General features: G+C 41.5%; 1 protein-coding gene across 1 annotated transcript in view; it reads left to right on the plus strand.

Moving 5' to 3' along the window:
• Positions 1 to 27868, plus strand: part of trappc9 (trafficking protein particle complex subunit 9) — a gene marked incomplete at its 3' end in the record, with an annotated part of 422586 nt that overhangs the window by 91614 nt on the left and 303104 nt on the right. Inside the window, exons 16-17 of the mRNA XM_080735848.1 lie at positions 139 to 302; positions 19516 to 19668. Coding sequence (XP_080591974.1) covers positions 139 to 302; positions 19516 to 19668 — 317 coding nt within the window. The remainder of the gene's footprint in view (positions 1 to 138; positions 303 to 19515; positions 19669 to 27868) is intronic.

Raw genomic sequence — 27868 nt, forward strand, 5'->3', positions numbered from 1 at the left:
GCACTCTGTATCCAAATAATTACAAAAAATAATGGCATCCAAGGGGAAACCTTGACATTTAAAAGTTTGAGAAACACTATATCGTATATCTAGATGACTGTGGGTGACCGAGCGGTATGTCTTCCCTTGCGGCCCCAGGTCTGCTCACACGCTGCAGCCCATGTCCAGAGAGGAGCTGTCCAGCAGTGTGTCCGTCCAGCTGTTCAACGGAGAGACCCAGGAGCTCACCATCACCCTGGAGAACATCGGCACCGAGGACATCGAGACGCTGGAGCTCGCCTCCAAGATGGTCAGCACCAAAGGTTGGTACCGCTAGCACCGTCTAGGGATGGCACGATATGAACATTTCATATCACGATTATTGTGACCAAAGAAGTCGCGATTTACGATATCATCGTGATAATCAAAATCCGTTATCCTGATCACGACGCGACGTGTTGTGAGCTTTTAGATCGTCTATTTTTTGGTTGTTTTAGTGATTTGTTTCGGGATCCTTCCCTGACCCATCAGTCTTGTTCCTTGGCTTCAGCAGACTCCAGATTTGTGATACAGTATGATTCATGTACGAGTACACGAGGGTACAATTATTTGGTTCCTAATCATTTTACAGTAGCAATAATAACAATTAATAACAAAGAAAGGAAAAATAGGAAAGTATAGCACATTAACCATAGCACACTTTGAGATGCTTGACGTTGCTGTGTGCAAGGGTCCTGTTTCTAAATATTACATATTTATGTACTGTATTTGCACAATGCACTGCATAATGTATAGATGCATTCATACAATAGATGTGTCCATTGTAGTAAGAAATGCACCAGTATAGAGTACCAGCCCTGAAATTTGCCATGTGCCAGGGGAGCCTGCCAGTTCATGCACTGGCAGTCAGACGCTGGCAGTGGGAATACTAAAGGGAGTACGGAGAACTAGTGCAATGAAAAGGTGCCTTGATGTCCTGGAACGATACTGGTTGGCGTGCATGCCAATGTACATGTCCAGCATGTGTGCAAGGTTGTGAGGAGTGAGGAATGATTCAGTTTACAGCTCAACCAGTGGCATATTTCTGTGCCCGATCCTGATTTTGGAGAGTCCTAGCCCTAATCCTGTAAAAAAAAGGTTTAAATAAATAATTTTACTTCAGATACATAAAAAAACACAAATAACTTTTTGATAGATAAAAAAAAACAGTGAGCAGTGCCTTAATTGCCATTCCCACAGGCACGATAACTCTAAAGATAACTATAATTATATTGTTCACCATTGTATTTCTATAGTTAGTGTGAACACTTCCATCCACTTGATTTTTAAAGCTATACTTTTATAGTTATAGTACACACTCAGAGTTACAGACCAATAATGATTTATTCTATTCTATTCTATTCTATTCTAGAGAAGCTCAGGTTATGAACAGGCAACATACGGTATGGGATTAGGAGACCAGTTAAGCCTAATTTATACCATGCGAGACAACCCCGGTGAGACAGATTGTTGGGCTTATTGACGTAATTTGGAATGTCTCGCAGGCTGTTAGCCATTTGGCTCTTCGAGCTGCTCACACCATGTCATTAATGTCTCACAGCTTTGATTGGTTGACACACACAAGCCGAGTGTTAGGTATAAATGCGCAGCTTGCCATGGCAGTATGTGTTGCACATAATAAATTAGGCTTTGGTTACTGGAGCCAAGTGCCAGACCCACGATGAGCTTTAAAAGTTGCCAATAAAATCAGCAAGTCAATTTCTGAGTTTGACTGGTGGCCAGTGGAGTGCGGCTACTGTAAGATCAGCGTGATGCAGGCCTGGAATTTCGTCATTTTAGGGGCAAGGCCACTTGGTCTTTGATGTTGTCCATTTTTTGAAGGCACAAAGGCCAAATGCCAGGGCAGGAAGGCCATCAAATAAAACAAGACTAAAATAAACATTGAAAGAATTAATTGAATTTAAAAAAAATATCTATCACAGATAAAAAGAATATCTGTGATAGATATTTTTTTTTATCTGTATCTACCATCCACTTAAATGGAAAAATATCTGGAGAAAGAGATTTTTTTTATCTGTTATCTGGCCCAGTGGGAATGGGCCGTAAAGGATGATCAAAGACACTGGATTGGTTTAAAAATGGGGACTCAACAAAAGACACTGGTGTCTACATGTCAAGAAAGAGACACTGGTGTCTACATGTTGGCAAGAGAGAGACCGTGGAGAAAGTAGTACAGTCAGCTGGGCTGGGGCAGTAAGGCCACTGTGGCTTCAGGGCACGCCATGTTTTGAGGGGCACAAGGCCAAACTGAGGAGCAACGACGGCCAGATCTCCTCGTACCTGTGTTCTACTGTAAGTTACTAAGCTGTTTTCAATTCCCCAAACTGTAGACTGAGGCTCACTGGTGGGCGTCAGTCTCTATAAATCTTTGAAAAGTGACATTGTTGGCCCTATCTGGATGAGGAAGCGAGAGAGTCGTTAATCTTTTCCATTCCCACAAAAATATACACGTATGGAGAAATGGGCATATTTTGGGCATAATTACAGATGGTTATTAAGCATGATTAATTCATTGTTAATCTGTATTTAATGTGATTAAAAGTTTTAATGGTTTGACAGCCTACACACTACAGTATATATATATATATATATATATATATATATATATATATATATATATATATATATATATATATGCATAGTATGAGGAGCATAGTATGGGGCGAAATATTCGGTGTATTTCCCAATAATGTGAAACACATCTTTTCAGCCAACGATGCAAAAAGAAAAAAGAAAGGAACCAGACAGACACAAAATAGCCTACTTCACGATTCACTGGCGCATCGACATAACTGGAGTGGGAGCAACAGCGTAGTCATGATGGGGTCTGGCTGTTACCCCAGATGAGATGTCTTTATACTGGCATTCTTTCAGAGAAAGGTCGGGACTAACGTCATGGCCTAACCGCTTGTGACCGCTGGCTGCAGAATATTGCTTTATTGAAGTGAAGGCTACAAACAAATGTACTCCCTCTCAGTATTGTAAAGCCTTGACCTTCATCTCGACGAATTGCTTGAATCCACTTCTCCCTTTCAATTTATGTCACTTGGGAAGTCATGTAAGCATAAGTAAGGTTGTTGTTGTTAATTTGTTTTACGAGGCACATAGCAATGCCACTTGAAACTTGACCTTGGCCGTTGTTGTATTATGGAATGTGCTAAGACTTCTTCTGTTAGGAGACCAGGACATGTGTAAATATCTTATTCAGGTAACTTCGCCGAGAGGAAATGTGAACAAACGTGACATAAACGTGACATCACCAAGGAGAGAGTATGTGTGGGAGACCATGGAAGTTTGTGTACAAAACCCATACGCGCACGCACAAAATAGAACCAATCCTATTTTTAGGGAATGCATATCTGTGGTATCCGGAGTGCCTGGTGTAGCCGGCTGAATTGATATTGAATATTTCCAAAGCGCGCATACGCGTGCATGCCCTGCGTACGCACTGACGAGCGTAAAAATGCTTGGTGTAGCCCGGCCGTCAAATAAAGCATGCGTGTATGGATGAAGCTGTCAATGACGTGGTATTAACCCGATATGTTCCTATTTAAAGAAATAATTATACAAAATGACAGTAGGAAATTGTACTGTGCAATTATTTATTCAAATTTCTTTCCATCATAACAAGGCTTAATAGCTGCCCCCAGATACACTGTATGCATTCTCTGTGTATTTAATAAGTCATTATTAGATATAAATTTGGTACTGTGTGTGTTTGCTTCTTTGTGTTTGCTCAGTGCTGCATGCAGAGCATTGCTTGTGATCACTTCAGTTTGTAGTCAGGGTGGACTACTTTGATGCACGTTCTGGTCTGCTCTTTGGTTCCCCACATTTCGTGCACCCCCCAGACTTCACTTTGTGTTACAACCCTTTGTTCAACACCTGCTCCAGTCCTCACATCTCTGCTCTCTGTCTCTGCCTCCTGCTGCTGATTCTTCCTCTTCTCTCTCTGTCTCTGTCTCCGTCTGTCTCTCTCACTCTCCCTCTTTCTCTCTCACTCTGTATATCAAACACTAATCCCTTTTCTATTCCAAGGGTCTTCAACAGGGGGTCCTCCAAATCTTTGTGTGATAGAAACTTTTTCTCCCTAGCGTCCATATTCTGACATTAGCCAACTTTAGCAGATCTACAAGCTCACAACGCCTCGCGATGTGAATCCATTGCAAGCATTTGTATTGCATGAAAAACATTCCTTGGGCTAAAAACGGCCGACAAAACTGTGAAAAGTGATGACTCATCAAAAAAAAGTGACGACTCATCAATTTTCACAGTTTTGTGGGGCTGTTTTTAGCCCAGGGAATGTTTTTCATTCAATACAAATGATTGCAATGGATTCAGAATCATGAAGAACCCAGTTTGACCCCTCACATGCAGACTTATAGCAGACTTTTTCTTTTTTTATATATATATTTTTCTTTTCCTGTATACTGAAGTCAATGGGACAGTGAATATACAAAGGGCCATAACTTTTTTCGCGATGTTTCCGGCAGAGCAGACCTCTCATTCTGTGGACCTTAACTCTCCCCACGCTTTGAATGTTAACGTTAAAATTAAAATAATGGCATACATCAAGTGCTGGATGCTAAAACTATATACATATAAAAACTATAAAAAAACGGTTGTGCTCAAAATTATTCAACGCCCTCTGCACATCTGGTTTATTGGCTAAATTCACAAACTGACAACTGATGAATGAAATAAATAAATAAATCATTCAAGAACAATGTAAATAGCTCAACAAAAGTAACATTTGTAGTGTTTTTTTTTCTTCAATGCTAAATGCCACTTTCAACACCACTTTCACTTTCAATTATTCAACTCTTAATAACATCTGTAATCAACTGCAATCGACTAATCAAGGGCTTAAATAGTTCTGAATAGATCTGGCTTGACTAGAAGTTTGTTGACTGTGATTAGAGCGGTTAGAAACATGGCTAAATCTAAGGAATGATCAGGGAAGTTCAGAGATGAGATTATTGCTTTGTACAAAAAAGGAAAAGGATATAAAACAATTGCAAAGACACTGAATGTTCCAAAAAGTACAGTTTTGAGCATAGTTCAAAGGAACAGTGGCTACACTAATGAACACATTTGTCAGAGGGGGTTGAATAATTTCAAGCACAACTGTGTAAGTGATTAAAACCTAGAAAACATATTACTGATGGCATAGCACAATCCCAGACGATATCTAGTCTCATATCAATATATCAATTTAATATTGATATCGCTCTACTATAATATATCCAACATATTGTTACCAGTGTATGGTCCATTCAGCCTGCCAAAGCTGGACCTGCCGACTTGGTAACTTTATGCTTTGAACTTTTAACCACGTTTGGCTTTGGGTGGTGGTGGTGGTGGAGCCAGGCAGACGAAGAGGCTGTTTTTCAAGTGTCGATCGCTCCTGTCTCACCCGGTGTCACCCTGACCCTGCCCCACGCTGTCAACCAATTCCCAAAACCAAGCAATGAAAGGTCTTGAACTGCTATTCACAGAAACACGGATAATAAGAGCAGGAGTGAAAAGTGACTGCCCGCTTCATTTGAAGCTACAGGGTGGCAATAGATCAAGTCACCGCTGCCCAAGAGAAATGAGGTTTGTTTTAGCCATTCTTTTGCCCCCCAACTCTCAACCAGAATCCATTGAAAACAACAAATGAATAATGAAAGAGGAACTGAGAGTCGGACTATAGAATTGTATTGATGTTTCCTGGTTTCTGTGTTTAAATGGGGGAAAGGCTTATTTTCTGTGTGTTTAGAACAAAGTTTAATACGTGTGGGGGAACATGCGTCATATTGCACTGCGTTCTGAGTACGTAGATCGGTTATTCTCTGCAAAGAGAGCTGGTGTGGAGGCGGGAAAGGAGAGGACTGTGTATAGATGCAAAGGTTAAAATATAATTTTAGATCATCGTTTCCCAAGTTTTATGGCTCCTGGTTCACTAGTGAATACCCCTTTATTTTTTTGTTTCGGTTTAAGATTTTCAAAAAAATCCCCAACTATTCACAAGTTTCCCTAAGTTAAAAACAAATCCAATTTTTTTTTTTTTTTTTTTTTCAAAAATAATTTTCTATAAAAAAGTAAAACATAAAAATCCATTAATTAGAGGGGGAAAAAAAACTTTTAAGAATAAGAGAAAATAGCAGATCTACATCAGATTGTGTTATGAGCTTAGCTTGTAGATTGGCAATTTTCACTAGTTTGGGTCAGATGCCAGGTTCATTTGTTGACCTGGCATCCTATAGACTAGAGTATCGCAGTAACGTGCCGGAAGTAAACTGCATCTACACCATGGCATAGGGGATTTCTGCAAGCTCACAGTGCAGTAGAAGTGATGCAACTGCATCTACACCATGGCATAGGGGATTTCTGCAAGCTCACAGCGCAGTAGAAGTGATGCGCTTTGAGCTTAGAGATCAGCTATTTTTTAAAACAATCTTGAAAGTGAGGGAACTACTGATTTAGAAGGCATTTTTAGAATGGGCCTCAGGTCTTAATTGGTTGAAAGCATCTGCTAAATGCCTAAATTGTAAATTGCTCAGACGCCTGGGGGACCCCAGCCAACAAAGTATATAGGATTTAATTGGTTAATTCCAAGGGCCTGCCTCGTGAGACAGGCTCTGTCAGTTTACCCGCTACTTCGGATGGATTATAGATAATTCTCTCGAGTTTTCTTTTTTCATTCCTCCCATACATCCAAATGCATGTTCAGGCCTTCATTACACTTAGGAAAACGCATAAAGTATACATGTGACTCCCAGCGCAGACCTCGCGGCTCATCGACAGAGCGCTGAGAAGCGTATTACTGCCTGCCATTTCCACTCAAGGGTGCTTCATTACAGTAGAAGGAGAGGAAAACCACAAGCAATTAAGCGCACACCACAGCAGAGCTATACGAGACCTTTGAAGGCCATTTAATGCCAGATCAGTTTCCGTCTGGGGGGCTCATGTGATGGGGAAATCGTCTTTATCGTCATTACTTTTTGTTTTAAAATTTTTCTAAAGGCTTTGTTTGTGGAGATGGCTGTTATTTAGTTTTACGCCAGTAGCCATCCTCATTGAAACTGTTGTGGGTGTGTTGCGTAACAGATACTCAGGGAGCTGTCTGACAGATTTTACCATTATCTTTAGTCAAAGATGGTTAATTTTTTCTTCATTTTTTTGGGAATTATACACATAGCAAATACTGTACATACACTCATTTCAACTCAGACGCGTTGACTGAAATATGAGTGAGGCAAGTTGGTAAAATCTTCTGTGAAGTGGTTGTATACAAGATATAATGCCAAGTGGCTCGTCCTTGGTAATGTGATAATATATCCATTGACGACCTCCTCAAGTGCAAGATACTCTGTGTGTCTGTGTGCACACGTCACGTCAAGTCAATGGCATATTGTTAAACAGCTAAATCCTCTGTGTTGGTTAAATTCTGAGTGTGTAAAAATGTACCCATGCTACAGTATTACTGCCAGAGTTAAATTAACCCTACAAGGATCTTGTTGCGTATTGGAGGTACAGTATAGTGGATTAACCCATCGAGACCTGAGGCCGATTCTACAATATGTCTTCTAAATCCTAACCTAATCCTAGTGGTGCTCAAAACCTTTTCATGTCAAGGACCCATGAAATTTTATGTATTTGGCAAAATATTTTGTTCCAGGGATCCCCATAAGCAAAGATTTTAGTTAAATATGTTTGCTTTAAAAATATACTGTAGACTGTATGTTCAAAGATTTGCTGCAATTTGCAAGAATTTTCCCAAAATATCAGATCTACAAGTCATGCCGCACTATGAGCTTGTCTATCTGCTATTTTTGAACAGCCAAAGTATAAAATAATGATTAAAGTGGTGAATACATAGCTAAAATCTGAATTGGCGCCAATGCTTTCTGAGTTTCAATGACTTAAAAGAGTAGTTCACCCCCAAAATTACTTTTTTTCTATTGATTAGTCACGCCATGGAGACTTGAGCTCAATAATATTTTTTTTGTAATTGTCGCATTCCTAATACAAAAAATGTATTATAGTAAATTTACCCCTATTGATTCTGGATGGGGAGCCAAATGCATTGGCCTGGATGGGGACCCAAATACAAAGCTCTGGATGGGGACCCAAATGCATTTGGGTCAGAATCAATAGGGGTACATTTACGTGGACCCTTGACCCTATTGATTCTGACCCAAATGCATGGGTCCCCAAAAGCATGGGTCCCCATCCAGGGCCATGCATTTGGGTCCCCATCCAGAATGAATGGGGGTACATTTACTATAATCTTTTATTTATTTTTTTCTTCTTAGGAATGCGTCAAATACAAAAAAATATATATAATATAGACTCAAGTCTCCATGGCGTGACTAATCAATAGAAAAGAAAAAAAAGTCATTTTGGGGGTGAACTATACTCCTTTAAGGAGGGGCTTTTGTTGTCTTACCAGCCAATCAGGGCTGCTCCTATTTATCCCACCCTTGCATGAGACGTTCCTCAGTCTTGTGAGCCAAGTGTGTCCAGTCAGGTTGATTCAGTCAGCACATAGTAGTCAGGATCACTCCAAGTCCAGGAGAGATGCTGCCAACATGGCCACCTGTCTAGTTAATTAAGGGCCATATAAGTGATGCTCCCTGTTCCCTCTTACAGGACAACAACAGGATCTCTCGCACACTGTTTAGTTCTCGTCGTCTCGTTCTCGAGCCTGATTTTATACTTCGCCGTGGGCCACTGTCACCTATTCTTTGGCTTTAACCACTTTCAGCCTGTCAAACCCTATAACCCAATGTTCAAGAATAGCGAGAATAGCTGTATTGCTTCCTAGACCCAGAAAGTAATTCATGCCTTCATTTCCTCAAGGCTTCATCATTGTATGTCCCTGTATGCTGTGGTGTAGAGCAGGGTTCTTCAACGTTTTCAGGCCAAGGACCCCTTAGTTGAGAGAGAGATGAAGCAGGGACCCCCACAACCTTTTCATAGATTCCATATAGTTTCATCGTTTGACAGCACAATCATCAGTGTATTTTGGATTCATGTCAATTTGTATTTTCAGATATTTAATCACCTGAGCCGTAATTAGCTAATAAACTTGACCTTTTACTCTGTACTTAGTCTGCTCTTTTTCCCCTCTACACCAAACCTCTTTGCCGAAAATAGCCGATCTACAAGCGCTCAACGCCTTGCAGCGCAAGGCGTTGTGAGCTTGTAGATCTGCTATTTTTGGCTACAGTTCTCAGAATATGGACACTAGGGTTCAAGTTGTTAATATAAAAAGGATTGGAAGATTTGGAGGACCCCCTGTAGTAACTCTGAGGACCCCCTAGGGGTTCTGGACCCCCTGTTGAAGACCCCTGGTGTAAAGTAACTAAGCACTTTAGTTATTTGTACTTTACTTGAATATGTCCAATTTCCAATACTTTTACTACTACTCCATTACATCTCGTATCTCCAATACAATTTTTTGAAAACTTACTTGAAAACTTGAAAAGTTGGTCACTTTGTAGATATACATTATAGTATTATAAAACATACTGTACATTAACGACTTTAGCCATATTTTATACATAAGCTATTTGAAAATAGACAGTACATGCTCACAGCGTTGTGTGAGCTTGTAGATCTGTTATTTTCAATCAATTTTTACTTTTACTTTTGCTACTTTACTTTTTAATGCCAACACTTTTTTGCTTTTACTCAAGTCCATTTTGAATTCTGGACTTTTACTTGTAACAGAGTATTTCTGCATTGCAGTATTGATACTTTTACTATAGTATAAAAATGTGATTACTTTTTCCACCACTGCCTGTATGTGGGCATTGACCAGTCGCCACTTAGGCGCCCGCAGCTTGTGCAAAATGCAGCTGCCCGCCTCCTCACTGGTAAAAGAAAAAGCTTGACCACATTATTCCGGTCTTGGCCTTGCTGCACTGGCTCCCTGTCCTTGTTTAGAATTGATTTTAAGCTTTTATTCTTCACTCTTAAACGGTCTGTATGGCTCCCCTGTAGCTATAGCTGAACTCTTACACTGTCACATACTGTAGGGTGTCCACCTCCAACAGGCCGATCGTGGGACAGGTTGAAGCCGTTTTGCAGGCAATGCATCAATTATCGTCTTCAGTTTCAAATAGCTTTATTTATAAAGCTTACAAAGTGTTTTACTCACACAAACGAGCTTAATTTTAAGTTCTCACTATAAACCTTTTTTTTAACAAATATAATATATATACTAAATAGCCTACTGCATAAATATAAATTCCACTTTAATCACAGTCATATTCTCGTCATCTGGACGTTACCGACCAAGTGTACTGTAGCTTAGTTATTAACAACAACTTGAACAAAATATCTATAAGCCAGAGAGGGTTGCTTGTAAAAAAAAAAATCTATGGCTTTAACGCTATAGATTAGATGTAGTCCTATTTGACAGTGCAGAAACATAATTGCCTTGATGCATGTAACATTAATGAGCATCAGCAGAGCACAGACACACACGCATGCCCTCTAAACTGAAAATGACCTTTAGTCTGACTCACTTCTCTCCAAAAGCCCTTGAATATGATGGAATATGATTAAGAATTAGGCCTACTGTGATTATGGCAAGCTCACATTTCATATAACACACACCATACCGCAATAAATAAATAATTTGGTCACCCTACTGTCACACCCCAGCCAGAGCTTTGAGGTTGGCTGACCAGTTGCTACTGAATGTGAGTAGAATGCTGAAAACCAAAGGTGACTGAGCCTTTGTGGCTCTGGAACAGCTTACCCAAGAGATATTCTAATCTTTACGTAAATATCACTTTGTCTCCCTAACCTACAGTTGAGAGACAACCTGGTATTTGCTGTGTACTGTTTTTTCTTTTTTCTTTTTCGCATCTGTGTATTGTTTGTTTCTCTCGTTGCTAATTTACTCTTTCATTTCTGAGGGGATCGTTGAACTGTACAGCACTTTGTTCCACGGAATTAATTTCAAACGCGCCTTATAAATAAAGTTTGAGTCGAGCCGAGTTGCTTCATGCTATTGATGCTAACCACAGTGACCCCCCTGGACACAGCTGCTTATGCAGATGAGCTGCCTTTGAAATAAACTCCTCTTCATAGTTGTCTGCTTCCCTCTCTGCCTCAGAGGCAGGATAATTAGCACAAATTGGTATGTGCTCCCGTTTCACTGCAGCGCTGTGTGCTTTTCCGGTCTCCATTAGGCAGCAGAAAAGGTCGCCGCATTCTCACTGTTGTTCGTCTAGAACGACACGCTCTTAACTCTCAAATACCTGGAATGTGCCAGAGTGAGTCGCGTTAGATTTTAACCACTTTAACCATTATTTTATGCTTTAACTTTAGAGAAATAGCGGATATACAAGCTCACAGCGCGGCACCGAGTGCCGCGCTGCGAGCTTGTAGATCTGCTATTTTTGAAAATCTTTGAATATCTTTGGCCCGATCTTTGACCCGACTTCTAAATCCTTCTTCTAAATCATGTGGTTCTCAAACCTTTTCATGTCAAGGACCCCCAACATTACAGGTATTTGGCCAAGGACCCCCATCTCAAAATATGTCGTTCCAGGGACCACCCAGAAGCAAATATTTGAGTTACAAATGTTCGCTTTTAAATAGATATATATTCAAAGACTCATGATTTTTCAAAAATAGCAGATCTACAAGCTCGCAGTGCGGCACTCGGTGCCGCGCTGTGAGCTTGTATATCTGCTATTTTTCAATAGTTAAAGCAGTCAATAATCCTAGGCCTAAATTGGTTAAGACCGTTCCTCCTCTACTTGATGGGGCCCTTTTTTGAAAAAGGCTCCCAAGTGCAAACGCGTGATGACAGCTCGGCCAAAAATCATAACAAGTTGCCTGCAGAGGGCTCTAACAGGATGGTTGCACCACATGACGCAATCACTTGTACTGCAGTGCCGACTGTGCATGCGACAAAAGCACTGCGTGATGCCTACTCTTACTGTTGTTAGTGTTTTGTTTCCATTGATTTAGAAACCACAGTGTTTTCATAGGAAGTGAGCTACTGTGTAATAGGCCTTTAATAGGTAATATCATTTGAATAATCACATTGACATTTTTTTTTAATCCGGTAAACCTAATTAGCCCCCGTGTTTTATGCTGGCAGAGCCCATCCCATTTAAAATCACGAAGCTTCAGGTTAGACTATTCCCTCTAAGGTCTTTGTCTACCATGTAGCTTGCTAGCTTTGAGGACACTGGAAAAAGTTTATACAATACTGTACATACAAAACAAGCATGTTTAAACAGTTATAGTTACATTTGAATTCTATTGAACTGTGTAAATAGTTTTATGTAATTAATGCTGCCGGCTTCCACGGGGACAAAAGTCAGTATGGGGGTTATCTTAATTTTATGCATGCTTCCTTTATCTTTTTTGTGTTTGTTTTGTTTACCACTTCCCCGGCACTTTCAAACAGTTTGCATTATTTCAGGTATTGTGGCTGAATGTGAGAATGTTTCACTTTGAAGGATAATTCATTTCCTTTTGTACCACATCATTTGTATAGTCTGAATTGCTTCAGGCCCGGTTATAAAATGTCATTTCTCTCTCCTTGCTGATTACCATGGAGCAGCAGCCCCCGTATTCATAGAGCAGGGGTCTTCAACAGGGGGTCCAGGATCCCTAGGGGGTCCTCAGAGTTACTGCAGGGGGGCCGTCAAATCCTTGTGTGATAGGATATTTTTTTTAAATGAACAATTGTACCCTTGCATCCCTAAATTGCAGCCGATCTACAAGCTCTCAACGCCTCAAGCGCAAGGCGTTGAAAGCTTATAGATCTGCTATTTTTGGCAAATAGGTTTGGTGTAGAGGTAAAAAAGAGCAGAACAAGTACAGAGTGAAAGGTCAAGTTTACTAAGTATCGACGATTTGTGATTTTAAGTGGTCAAGTGTCAAACAAGTCTATGAATCTATCTATGAAATCGATTAGAATCTCCCTCACACCTTTATACAATATGTAGAGGGGGTCCCTGCTTCATCTCTCTCTCTCTGCTAAGGGGTCCTTGGCCTGAAAAGTTGAAGACCCCCGTCATAGAGCTTATTAAAAGACAGGTCATCTCCCATTGTTACATCCGCCTGTTTGTCCAGCTGGCAACGCTAGCTTCCCTGCAGGAGCTCATAAGCAGTGGTGGAAGACTTTTCTTTAAGACCTGAAAACTAATGCCTTCTAAATAAGTAGTTCGCCCACTTTCACAAAGTGACGCGCTGTGAGCTTGTATATCTGCTATTTTTGAATAGCCAATGCTAAGATCTAAAATGACACGCATGCTTTCCCGGTTTTAATAGGTTAATTAAAAGTAGTTAAATGTAGGATATTCAAAAAAGATTATTCAACATCTTGATTTCCAAATTTTACTTGAGTAAAAGTACAAAAGTATTTACATTAAATTGTACTGTAATAGTACCAAAGTAAAATCAAACTAAAAAACAATAATAATAATAATTATAATCATTTGTACTTAATGTACTTAATAATGTACTTAATAATCTAAATCTGCAAACTAATTAGTATCTAAAGCTGTAAAATAATTGTAGTGGAGTACAAGTGCAATATTTGCCTCCGAGCTGAGTAGTGTAGTAGAAGTACCTCAGAACTGTACTTGAGTAAGTGTGCGTGCGTGCGTGCGTGTGTGCGTGCGTGCGTGCTGGCTGGCTCCTGGTAAATCCTCACAGCCAATATACACTCTGGGAAAGAAAATTAATGAAAGATGGAGTGTCATAGTGGTAAGACATCTGTGGCGAAGCAAACAACATTATTCTTCCTTTGCAGCAAACATCCACTGCCAACTGACATAATGGAAAAAGGCACTCGGTGTGAAGTTGGACTAGACGTGTGCGCACACAGAGAAGTTGTATTTTCACCTTTAATCAGTCTAGTGGGCTAAACATTAATATTTACAGTAGTCACTTTAGGGTGTTTTTTGGTGGATGAAGCCTTACAAGTCTCATGGGTTTGCAAGGCTATTTTGAAGTCTTCACCAGGGAGTCCGGGACCCCTAGGGGATTTCCAGAGTTAATACAGGGGGCCCGTCAAATCTTTGTGAGAAAGGAATATTATAATTTTCTTATATTAACCTCTTGAGTGCTAGCATCCCTATTCGAGCCCACACCATGCTGCGCTCTGAGCTTGTAGATCCAGCTATTTTCGGTGAGGAGGTTTCGGGTAGAGGGAAAATTGTGTGACAAAACAAGTTGGCCAGCTGCAGGTGTCCAAACTAATAATTCAATTGGCCGAGTTTGAGGGTGAGGAGGCTGATCACTGTTACCCTATGGGGCTGTTAAGTCTGACATCATTTTGTAGGCAGAGGAGAACTTTTGGGGGCAAATGGCCCCAACGTCCGTTAATCTTTTTACTATTTTTACTATATACAAATTTTTCTTCTCTTTGTTGTTGAAAGGAAAATGGTAGAATTATACTTTAGTCGTTATTTTTGTCTCGGATCTGTTGAAATAGCGAGGGACAGATATTGATAATAAATCTGCTTGGAGGTCTGACTACAAAATGATGTCACAGCTTAAAAGCCCCATAAGTAAGTCATCACGGTCAGGTGAAAAGACTTAGGCGTCATGTGTATTGGAGGTGACACGTGTTCGCCTACACCCTCCCTAAGACAACCGGCTAGTACAAGGGGAATTGGGAATTGACAGAGCTACTAAATTGGGAGAATTGGGAGATCAGTATCATTGGAAAGAAAAAGAGGAATGAATCAACATTGAGCAGCTGCATGGACTACTTCTTGTCTTGCCCAAATTGTTATTGGAAACTATTTACTGATAAGACAGGCATCAGGAGCAGCAGGCTGGCTGGTGTGGTGAAACTACCTGGGCCATAGCCTGCGCTCCATAGGGATGGGTATCGTCTGCGATACTTTTAATGGAATCGATCGTGTGACGTCGATACTATCGGGTATTGGTTCACGTAAAAACGAACGATACCTCGTTTCGATACTCTTCAATGCACCCCTGGCCGGTCGCATCTGTAACAGTTGGGCTACTGAGAGTTTAATGACTGCTTTAGTAGGCTACACTCGTTACTGTGGAAAATGGCCGACAATAGCCTATAATGTTTATTAATATGATCCAACGTCTATACTCTACGCTCCGCCACACTGTGTGTTCATCATCATCACCTCTGCTCTACCGCAGCAGCCAGGGAGTCACCACTCTTTCCGTGTTGAAGTTAAACTTAAATAAAAAGTATCGAAAATGGTATCGAAAAGTGTATCGTATCGATTCCCAGGTATCGAAAAAGGTATCGTATCGATTCAAAGGTGAACGATACCCATCCCTAGCGCTCCAGGTCTGCAGCCTCCCTTTCTCAGGTTAGCTCTGTTTTCACCGTTCAAATGATGAGTCTGTCAGGAGGACTCTGGGAGCACACATCTCAATGTCTGAGAATCAAGAAACACATCTCTCTTATCTTTTCAAATGGGTCTCCAAGGACCTGGTCTTTTCTCACAGAGGGAACTCACGGCGGGGGTTTGATGTACTGTGCTTGAGAACTCTTGACAAGGCAAGGGAAGTTGGGTAATTCATCTTGTAAATTAGTGCGGTTTTGAAGTTGGAGCCTAAGATGCATGGTTGGAGTCATTAACATTGGTGAAGGTGTGAATGTGATTGTTTCACATAATTTTGTGTGGTGTTTATATGTTTAGTAGGGCTACGAGTATTGATTATCTTCTAAGTGATTATTCTGTCAAATATACTGTTTTGCTGAATCGAGAGAGGTGTTTTTAAACTTTTCTTTTTTGTATATAGGCATGTCAATTAATCAATGCAAAACACTTCTAATTAGAAAAATAGAATAGAAATAGAATAGAATAGAATAGAAAAAAAAGTGCAAATAGCAGATCTTCAAGCTCACAACTCATTGCATTGTGACACATTGAGTCGGTAGATCAGCTTCTTTTGCCATTTTTGAAAATCGATTATTTAAATTAAACGATTACTCTTTTAGAATGTATTAAATTGATTAGTTCTTATTAAGTGTTAATCACCAACACATGCTACATGTTTCCTTGCATGTGCACATTTGGCTAATTCAAGCCTACTGCATGCACCACATTGATGCCTTCTATCGGTTACACACATACAGTAAGTGTACAGTGTGTTACCGATTGTTCCCTAATTGCCTTTTGACTGGGTCTGAAATGGTATGTGCAAGCCTCCTGAATTGTTAATCACTGTTAATCATTGTTGGGCACTTTTTTTCTTTTTTCATTTGTGGAATAGCGGTAATTAACAATAACACAGTAGTATCTCACATAATTTCTCTTCCTTTTCATTTCAAAGATGAATTTAATTATGCTCCTTTGGCATTTGTCTCCATTGGTCCTCCTGGCCATTGCTAGATACGTTTTGCGTATCTTCTCTCCTGGCTCTCTCCCCTTTTCCCCCACCACGTAGCCTATTGAAGGACAAAGAATGAAACGGTTTGGGCAGAAACATGAAAATCCCAGCTAAATGTTGTGGGCCACAAATGGACTTGGTATGACGTCAGCCAGACTGCCCTGTAGCAGTGCGTGCTGTGATCTGCGTGGCCTGCATACAATAATCTCCAAGGGTAGAAATGTCCCTCTGTAATACTTTGAATAAAGCTAGAATAAGATTTACCCACACACCCATTGTGGCTGACATTACTTGGTGACTCATAGCCTTTCGGTGCGATACTATCGCCCTGGCTGTCATCTGCATTACGACCCTGGCTGTATACCTGTTCAAAATGGGCCGTGGCGGGACGGATGCATCAAAGAGAATAGTGTTTTTATCGCCTTTAAAACGTGGTTCTGAAGGAAGCTAGCTGATAAGAGTCTGTCTGTGTGTCTGTCTGTCTGGTTGGAGATCATCTTTCAAACTGTTGCACCAATCTCGCCAGATCTTTTGTGTACTCTGCCAATAGGTCACAGAAGTACCTCAACAAATTGTTGTTACGGGTCTTATAATTTTTGAAATATTTAATATCCACATGATTGGATTCTTCTTGTTCTCCCATATATTTTATCCATTTCCTTTTTTTTGTTTAACACAGTTGCACATCACAATTTTATAGTTTTCAAAATGTTTTTTTTTTTTTTTTTTTTATCAGTGGTACATGGCCGGGCATTGTGTCAAGTTAACCACACAATCACCATGTTCCTAGGTTTGGTTTGATTCCGACTGGTATTCTGCCTAATGTTTCTTCTAGAGAAAAAAAAATATAAAAATATACCATATCTAATAAAGAACATAAAAAATGCCTAGAATGTTATGTGGATCTCTCTGGAATTGAAAAGCACTGTTGCCTTGTGTTGCGTTTGCTACTGTTACCTGCCTATTCCTCTCACTCCGTAAAGCCAGGGGGTGCCACTCCTGCAACAATCAGCTCCATTCAGTTGACGCATCGTTCATTTGATGTTCCTGGCTGAAGTGGCAGCAGCTGAGTCATCCGTCTCAGGTGGTAGTGGGCCGATAACGCATAAATTAGATTGTCAAGACTTGTACAGCAAAGATGATCACAGGTTAGGTGACCCGCCGGCAGATCACCGACGGTAGCGATTTGCCAAGAACCCGGGGGGCTAATTGCAAAGCGGCAGGTTTAAGCGTCAGATTGACACAGGTTTGACGTTGGACCCGCAGCTCTTACCGGTGAGATGGTTCTCTCTCTTATCCCCCGGCCTCCCCGTGTCACACACTGACCGGCGGCGAGTCTGGATCAATCAGTCAGCCAAATGCTTGCTTATGCAGGGCAAATTGCATTTGGTTGTATACAAGCACATAAATGTCATCCTGGTTTCCTGTTCCGAAAATGTGTCTTCCTTGTCCATTTCAGTTATGGTCAGGCTATATCATGTTCCTCGTGTGCTAAAAAAAACACACACACAGACGGCGACAGGCTGTGGCCACACAGCGGACGCCCTCAGTGCACTCGGAGGTTTTAAATAAATCAATATTTAATGTACTACAGTTGTTCCTAAAACGTACCCATGTTGTTTTACCTAAGAAGAAAACAAGAGCAATAATGTTTTCTTGTACTTGAATGTGAGGTTTTAGATACTTCTCCATATATATTTTTTTAATATTGAAATTTTGGCCGATAAAACGATTACCGGTATTATATTCTTTACAGAAATGCTGACTAAAGCTGGTTGCACACTGCACTGCGTGTTTTCGTTGCGTTTTGGAAATCCGAAATCCAAAAGCCAGGGAGAGAGAGAGGAAAGAGAGAGAGAGCAACTTAACTCATTCTGTGCCAATGACTGCTTATGACGTTTTTTTTCCAATAGCCCTGTGTGCCAATGACGGCTTATGACGGTTTTTGTGTTTTTTACATAAAAAAAAAAAAAAAAAACATTTTTTTTTTTTTTTCTAAAGATGTCAAAATGACCTGAGATCAGAGAGATGCTTTTCTCTGTTTGTGTGTTCGCTCCCTCGTTTAGCTGATTGAGAAAATGTGTGTTCATGTGTGTCCATTCTAGTGGATGGACACTTTTTTTCATTCAAACAGCTCTATCTCTTGAACCATTTGTCCGATTGCCAAAATTCTTTTTGCCACTGAATCACAACAACTGTCTGTTTCTGTGGGGAAAAAAATTATAAAAAAAAAATCTTTTTCTTTCATTGCATAGTAAAGAAAAACATACAAAATCTCGGCACAGCTACCTTGGAGCCATTTTGGCATCTGGCACAGAATGAGTTAAGGGACTCATAAATAAATACGAAACGGGCGGCAGTGTACAAACGTGATTGACATAACGCGAGGTTGCTTTTTTTATTCACGCGCTCCGAAATTCACTCCGATATACGGCCCGAAAAACGCAGCAATGTGCAGGGTTTCCTGCAGGAAAAAGTCTTGACCAGAATTAATTAATTAATTCGAGTAATTAATTCACTTAATTTTTTATATTAATTCTTATTTTTGCCCTATTAAAAAACACATGAATGTGCCCATGATGACGGAAAACACAACTACATGCTATCATTCACATTTATTCAACATTGAATAGGCATTCAGGAGATACCAGCCCTTATGTTTTCTTCAAATGTAAACAAACATGGCTGCCATGTTTGAAAGATAGGGTTGGTATGGGGGTTAAACATGCAATTTCGCGATCGCGATCATGCCTAGTACATTGTTGGAGGTCCAAAAACTTTTTTTGAGAAAAAAATTAAAAAAAAAAAAAAAAAAATTTTTTTATTTTTTATTTTATTTTAGTCCCTTGGGGGGGCGGGGGGGTTTTCAGGCCGGGCGGGGCGCCTGGCCTGTAAAGTGCTGCAGGAAACCCTGATGTGCAAAGACCTTAATACTAGTAAAACTTTTTCAAGAAACCTCTTAGCCAATCGACAAGCTCGTAACGCGACGCATTGTGAGTGAGGTATTTTCGGTGAATGTTACGCCAAGACCTGGAGCTAAATGTTCAAATGGTTAACTTGGATAACCTTCATTTTCATGCTGATTTATGTACTTTATGTTCATGTCCTGGTGTCTTGCAGAGAAGGTTTTTGGAGAGTTCCTGAGCTGGGAGCTGGAGGGGGCGCTGTCCCAGCTGCCCCTGAAGCCCGGCCAGTCAGTGACGGTCACCGTCAACATCAAGGTGAAGCTGGACTTCTCCGGACAGGAGCATCTCCTGCAGGACCTCAACGATGGTGAGTGGTCACCACACTGACACACAGAGCAGCAGGCTTTCCAAAAAACAATGGGATGGGGACCCTCTTCATGGGGCATGAGCAGTGACGATTTAAGAATCCCCGGGCCCTGGCGCTTCTCCAAATCAAAGGGTGACTACGTGCGGGAGGACTACACGCGCGAAAAGTGCGCTCTCTCACATTCATCGATTTGTAGCGTATGGCCTCTCTCTGCCTTGCGCAGCGCACTTGGCCAGAGAGAGAGAGGGGTAGAAAGAAAGGGAGAGAGAGAGAGAGAGCATGAACCATAATGAGAGAGAGAGAGTGTGCCTTGCGTGCATAACAGCTTCACTGTGACTCACCATAGACGTCTTCATAGAAATAACGATGCGAAAAAAAAATATATATAATTTTTTTAATTTGATTTACACAGGGCCTTCCAGGCGGTGGGCCCTGGGGCAGGTCCAATGGTTAGTCTGCGCCTTGGCATGAGTACATATCCCTTTTCTATCTCTTCTTTTTCACAACTACAAGAAAAAGTCAATTTTCAAATGAATTTCAGATTTTTATTTATTTATTTATTTATTTACAGATCCAGCAAACGGCAGCGTGGATTTGAGATCTTAAATGGATATTTCACTTTAAAAAAAACGTATCATCTAATGAGGCTTTTGGGAGCACCCGGGACAGTTTTTGCTTGATTCATTATTTAGATATTTGATATTCATTTCCATTTTAGATTCAATGAAAACACCTGTCCTGTTGGCGACATGTCTGATAAAATGAATATCAAATACTGAATCAAGCAACTTAAAAATCTGTCCCGGTTGCTCCCAAAAGCCTGATTAGCTGATAAAACGATAAAAAGTTTTTTTGAAAGTGAAATATCCCTTTAACCTTTCCATTTCACTGGCAACACTTAACTTCAGCTGTTGTAGCTCTCTTTCTCTCTCTCTCTCTCTCTCTCTCTCTCTCCCTCCCTCCCTCCCCGCCCCTCTCTCTAGCTCTCATTCCTGCAGAACAAAAAGCAACAACTAAATAACCGGTCTCTTTAAGTCCACCACCGCTCTGCTTCCCTACATGTTTTCTTACATTGTGCTCATATCCGTCTTCCCCCGGGGACCCTGCTGATCTCCCTTCAACCCTCACTACCTTCCTCTTTGCACTGTTGTGTTTTCACAACACAGGTGGCTGCAGGTTGGCAAATATTAATGACTGTGTCAAAACAGACTTGCTTGAACACTCTTGAGGGAGTTGACTGTGTGTGTGCGTGCGTGCGTGAATGCGTGAGCGGGCATGCGTGTGTATGTGGTTGTGCACGGTGCTATTTGTGCACGTGTTTGTATGTGTGCTGTTTGTGTGGTTTATGTCGCTGGAGCTACAGTATATGCTCTTTCCATTCTACCGTTTTTTTAATTTATTTATTTCCAATCGCGAGTACAACTCAGCTCATAAGATCATTAAAGCCATACTGTTGCAATGTTTTAATTAGACCAGCGTTAGTAGCAGACCTGAATTAAAGAGATAAGGCTTTGTTTCCCTTACAAACTATCTCTGAATGTCACTGTTGGGGTGACATTCTCGAACACAGTGCTTTCCCTCAACTCATTTGATTTTATCCGGCCCGTTTATACATTCATATAAGAATATTAATAGGGCTGTGTTAATACACTGGCACGCGTGTTTGCATGAGGCCCATTGTTTAGGCCAGTTTAGAGGCTATGGTCCAGTGAGCTGCCTTTGAGTTTATCATGAAGTGCTGCTGCCTTCACTAATGAAAGCGCATGGAAGCATGGAGAAAAAAGCGACTCTGTCCATGGTGCTGAACTCATGCTGTAGCACTGAGACGAGCTGTGACTCTATCCATGGAGCTGAACTCATGCTGTAGCACTGAGACGAGCTGTGACTCTGTCCATGGTGCTGGATTCATGCTGTAGCACTGAGACGAGCTGTGACTCTGTCCATGGTGCTGGATTCATGCTGTAGCACTGAGACGAGCTGTGACTCTGTCCATGGTGCTGGATTCATGCTGTAGCACTGAGACGAGCTGTGACTCTGTCCATGGTGCTGGATTCATGCTGTAGCACTGAGACGAGCTGTGACTCTGTCCATGGTGCTGAACTCATGCTGTAGCACTGAGACGAGCTGTGACTCTGTCCATGGTGCTGAACTCATGCTGTAGCACTGAGACGAGCTGTGACTCTGTCCATGGTGCTGAACTGGAAATGAAGCCACTTACGGGTTCTCGTTAGAGCAGGGGTCTTCAACGTTTTCAGGCTAAGGACCCCTTAGTTGAGAGAGAGAGAGAGAGATGAAGCAGGGACCCCCACAACCTTTTCATAGATTCCATATATCTATGAAATTGTTTGACGGCACAATATTCAGTGTATTTTGGATTCATGTCAATTTGTGTTTAACCACTTGACCTTTCACTCTGTACTTAGTCTGCTCTTTCTCCCCTCTACACCAAACCTCTTTGCCAAAAATTGCCGATCTACAGAGCTTGTAGATCTGCTATTTTTGGCTAAAGTTCCCAGAATATGGACACTAGGGTTCAAGTGGTTAATAGATCCTGGCTTTCTAAATGAGGGTAAATACATGTACTGTAGTTTTATTGATCAGAGATTAGTTAGGATTAGTGAGGATTAAACCACACTTTGGATGTGTGGAGTCAGACTTTGGAGAAGAAGGAAAGTCCGCACACTATTCTTGTAGCTCCAGCGACAATTTATTTAGTAGGAAACAACGTTTCGACCCTAGCGGGTCTTCATCAGGTCTGATGAAGACCCGCTAGGGTCGAAACGTTGTTTCCTACTAAATAAATTGTCGCTGGAGCTACAAGAATAGTGTGCGGACTGCGGACTTTCCTTCTTCTCTATGGTGTGTATTTTTTGGTCCAGCACCTAAAACCTTTTTTAGAGATGTGCGTGCTTCCCTCTCTGCTCTGGAGTCAGACTTTAACATCACTACAAACATTATTTGGCTGTAAAGTGTGCTGTTAGCCAACATCTTGTCCTTGTTGGTGTCAACACCAAGGATTTACACACACACACACACACACACACACACACACACACACACACACACACACGTATGCACACGCACGCATGCACACACACTCATGCAATTGCATGCAATTGCACACTGTATAATGCGGCTCCGAACAACCTAGATGCCCGGGCCCATATGACATTGGAGATAATCTTTCCTCTCCTTTTGTTTTTCAATGAATACTATTACAATGGAAGTATTGGATAGCATCCTATACTGTATTTCTAATCATGGCTTGTATCTCTCTGGGTGAACCGCATGGAACAGTGGGAACGGAATGGATTCTGACCCCCTCCTGTCTGGACCTTTCAGCCTACAGTGCTGCACTCTATCCTCTATATATCTCTCTCTCTCTATCTATCTCTCTCTATCTCTCTCTCTCTCTGTATCTCTCTCTCTCTATCTCTCTCTCTCTCTGTATCTCTCTCTATCTCTCTCTCTCTCTATCTCTCTCTATCTCTCTCTCTCTTTCTCTCTCTCTCTCTCTCTCTCTCTCTCTCTCTCTCTCTCTCTCTCTCTCTCTCTCTCTCTCGCAATTAATTTCTGGCACCATACTTACTGTAGCCTCAGGATACAACGTGGCAGTGGTGTAAAGTAACTAAGTACATTTACTTAAGTAATGTACCTAAGTACAATTCTTGAGGTATTTGTATTTTACTTGAGTATTTCCAATTCCCAATACTTTTACTTCCACTCCACTACATCTCAGATCCAAATATTGAACTTTTACTCCACTACATTTATTTGAAAACATTAGTTACTGGACACTTTGCAGATATAAAATATGCATTAATGCACTTTAGACCTATTTTATACCTAGACTATTTGAAAATAGCCGATCTACAAGCTCAAAACGCGCAGCGTTTAACTATATTTTTATGCCAATACTTTCGTGCTTCACTCAAGTACATTTTGAATTCCAGACTTGTACTTGTAACAGAGTATTTCTACATTGCAGTGTTGATACTTTTACCTAAGTAAAACATCTGAGTACTTTTCCCACCACTGCAACGCAGTAAGGTTGTGTAGTGAACGCAGTGATGCAGTTCACGTATGTACGTCAGAGCCTTGTACATACCATGTCTCTGATCTGTATGCTGTTGGTAGATCAAGTAAACAGCATGTCTCCTCCTCCTCCTCTCTAGATGAAATAGCACAACATGCTCAGACATTGAGGAAATGCCAAACCACGTATCTCTATGATCAGGTTTCATGGTTTCAATTTTTTTTTCTTTTTTTTTTGAGCAGGGCTTCAACTTTTTCAGCTCTAGTTCACTCTAATTCTCTCTCCCCCACAATTCCTTCTCTGTTCCGTAAATGAAAGAAATGTGTTTTTTTTTGCCGTTAACCAGTTCCTTGTCTTATTTAACCCTTTTTCGTTTACGCAGTGTTGGCTTGAGCAACACTTCCTATTGCAACTCGGCGTTTCGTAGCTCTGCGCTACGCAGCAGGAGAAAGCGCTGTGGTTCCATGCATTGGCATAGGAACGACCACACTGTGAAAGTGGTTTTAAAAAGTTGCCGCTCTGCAGAGAGATCAAGCCCCACAGTGTGTGCGTTTGTCTGTGTACTAGGTTTGAACTATTACAGGTGTGCACAGTGAACTACTATAGGTGTGCACAGTGAACTACTAGGTCTGCACAGTGAACTACTACAGGTGTGCACAGTGAACTACTACAGGTGTGCACAGTGAACTACTACAGGTGTGCACAGTGAACTACTACAGGTGTGCACAGTGAACTACTACAGGTGTGCACAGTGAACTACTACAGGTGTGCACAGTGAACTACTATAGGTGTGTACAGTGTACTACTACAGGTGTGTACAGTGTACTACTATAGGTGTGTACAGTGAACTACTACAGGTGTGTACAGTGAACTACTACAGGTGTGCACAGTGAACTACTATAGGTGTGTACAGTGAACTACTACAGGTGTGCACAGTGAACTACTATAGGTGTGTACAGTGAACTACTACAGGTGTGTACAGTGAACTACTATAGGTGTGTACAGTGAACTACTACAGGTGTGCACAGTGAACTACTACAGGTGTGTACAGTGTACTACTACAGGTGTGCACAGTGAACTACTACAGGTGTGTACAGTGTACTACTACAGGTGTGCACAGTGAACTACTAGGTCTGCACAGTGAACTACTACAGGTGTGTACAGTGTACTACTACAGGTGTGCACAGTGAACTACTACAGGTGTGTACAGTGTACTACTACAGGTGTGCACAGTGAACTACTACAGGTGTGCACAGTGAACTACTATAGGTGTGCACAGTGAACTACTACAGGTGTGCACAGTGAACTACTACAGGTGTGTACAGTGTACTACTACAGGTGTGCACAGTGAACTACTAGGTCTGCACAGTGAACTACTACAGGTGTGTACAGTGTACTACTACAGGTGTGCACAGTGAACTGCTACAGGTGTGTACAGTGTACTACTACAGGTGTGCACAGTGAACTACTACAGGTGTGCACAGTGAACTACTACAGGTGTGCACAGTGAACTACTACAGGTGTGCACAGTGAACTACTATAGGTGTGCACAGTGAACTACTATAGGTGTGCACAGTGAACTACTATAGGTGTGCACACGGGACGCTGAGGTGCATGTCTCACATGTTTTGTGAATTAAGCGGCTGCAAATTGCAGCAGCTGCAACAAGTTGTTCTACACCCCCAGACAAGATCGAACGATCCGATGGATGGTCAAGGTAAAGTGTCTATATCACTGTATCAGACCGTTGATGAGATTAGTAAGAACTCCCCGAAGCAATCAGGCTGCTTTTCAAATGGGCAATGGTGTCTCTAGAGGTCATTCCCTCTTTAACAGAGAGAGAGAGAGAAAGAAAGAGAGAGAGACAGAGAGAGAGAGGGAGAGAAGGTAAATAAGACAAGGCCATAGAGAGCAGGTCACAGCGAACATTTAAAACAGCTCTCCATGGCTCCTGTGATTTATCTTCACACTACTCTGTCGCTCTCTCTCTCTCTCTCTCTCTCTCTCTCTCTCTCTCTCTCTCTCTCTCTCTCCAGTTGGGTTGGAGACCATGGCAGCATAAATCAGACAGTCTGCTGAGGAGTGATGTCATCGCCTCAGTAACTAATGTGCCTCGACTTACAGCAGGCCCTTATTGGTTTATAGGTTTATGTGAGGATCCTACCAATTGATGCAGGGGTGTCGCACCAAATCCTGGGCCCTGGGTACAATGTTTCACTGCGGGGCCCCCATGAATGTTCTTCATAGGGGGAGTATGGGGTTTAATCCACTTAGACTGGGAACGCATTATTTTGTGCTTTAACTATTGAAAAATAGCAGATATACAAGCTCACAGCGCGGCACCGAGTGCCGCGCTGCGAGCTTGCAGATCTGCTATTTTTGAAAAAATGTTTCTGTGTCCGTGGTGCTCAAACTTTTTCATGTCAAGGACCCCCAAAATGTATGTATTTGGCCATGGACCCCCATCTCAAAATATTTAGTTCCAGGGACCACCCAGAAGCAAGATTTGAGTTACAAATGTTCACTTAAAAAATACGTATATTCAACGATCTGCACACATTTTCACAACTTTAAAAAAATAGCAGATCTACAAGCTCGCAGTGCAGCACTCGGTACCGCGCTGTGAGCTTGTAGATCTGCTATTTTTCAATAAGTATAAAATAATTAAGGCCCTCCACCTTGGGCCTTAGTAACTCTCTCCCCCCCCCCCCCCCTCTGTCTGTCTGTCTGTCTGTCTCTCTCTATCTCTCTCGTGTCGGACTCCATGACTGACTGTGTGTGATTCACTGACTCTCCTGCTCTCCTTCTGTTTTGATCACTGCCACGCGGACGGTCCAATAAATAAGAGATGCCTTGAGAGAAAGAAGTCGTCTTTTACAACAAACTCGGCTGTAGTCGGGCTTTGGCAGTCTTTATCAACCTTTATTTCACCCCCAAGGAACCTATAGTGTCCGATAGTGTCAGGTTACAAAAGTGAAGAAAAAATAATGTCACAGGTGATCAGGTTTATGAACAATACAAGATATCAAAAGACTGTCGCCTCTCTGCCTACTACACACACACACACACACACACACACACACACACACACACACACACACACACACACACACACACAGGCTTACGCACAAACACGCACGCACACACACACACACACACACACACACACACACACACACACACACACACACACACACACACACTGGTTGGATTTTTTAACACAATATATTTGCACTGGCAGAATATTTAGAGAAAGCATGGGACAAACGGACAAAGAAAACATATGTGAGGTATATTTACTTCAGTTTTGGCATTTTCTTTTCTTGTTTCTTTTACTATTGTTGTGCAGTCTCCACTAATTGAATGTGGTATTATTTATTCATGGTTGGTGTCTTATAATCCCATAAGGGATGGTTATTTTTGACAAGACACAAAAATGCATTCATTCATTCATTCATTCATTCATTCATTCATTCATTCGTACACGCACGCCACGCACGCACTCACACACACACAGGCACGCACAATCACACGTACAGTAGTGCCCCATCCACACCTGCTACATTATTTAAACGTAATCCTATACACTCTGTCGCCTGACACTTTCTATATTAAGACTACATATAAACGTATGCATACGCAAACGCTATTTTCGGTGCGCGACATCATGGCACACCACCGAGCACACGTCAGACATCTCCATGCAACGAGAATCACAGGGACGTCTCATCCAAATGATCTCCGTCCCTCGTCTCCGTAGTCTCCTCTCTGTCTTCTTTCTGTCTCACCTTCTCTTTCTGTCTCTCTCTCTCTCTCTCTCTCTCTCTCTCTGTCTCTTTTTATCTGTCCCTCTCTCCGGGGAGCCAACCAAAGGATCTACTTGTTGATGATTTCGTGCTGCCTGTAATGGAGTGTCTAGACGGACTGCACTGGCTTTTGAATAATGATAGCAGTCATTTGTTCACATTCATCCTTGTACATGTCCTCTTGCTTCACCCATGGGTCCACATCTCTCTCTCTCTCTCTGTCTGTCTCTCTCTCTCTCTCTCTCTCTCTCTCTCTCTCTCTCTCTCTCTCTCTCTCTCTCGATCTCTATCTGGATCTCTCTCTGTCTGTCTGTATCTGTCAAATTTCCTTTTGATGTCAGTGTTTTTACAGTTAACT

Source organism: Nannobrachium achirus (assembly GCF_963921795.1).
Source record: "Nannobrachium achirus genome assembly, chromosome: 10".
Classification (NCBI taxonomy): Eukaryota; Metazoa; Chordata; class Actinopteri; order Myctophiformes; family Myctophidae; genus Nannobrachium; species Nannobrachium achirus.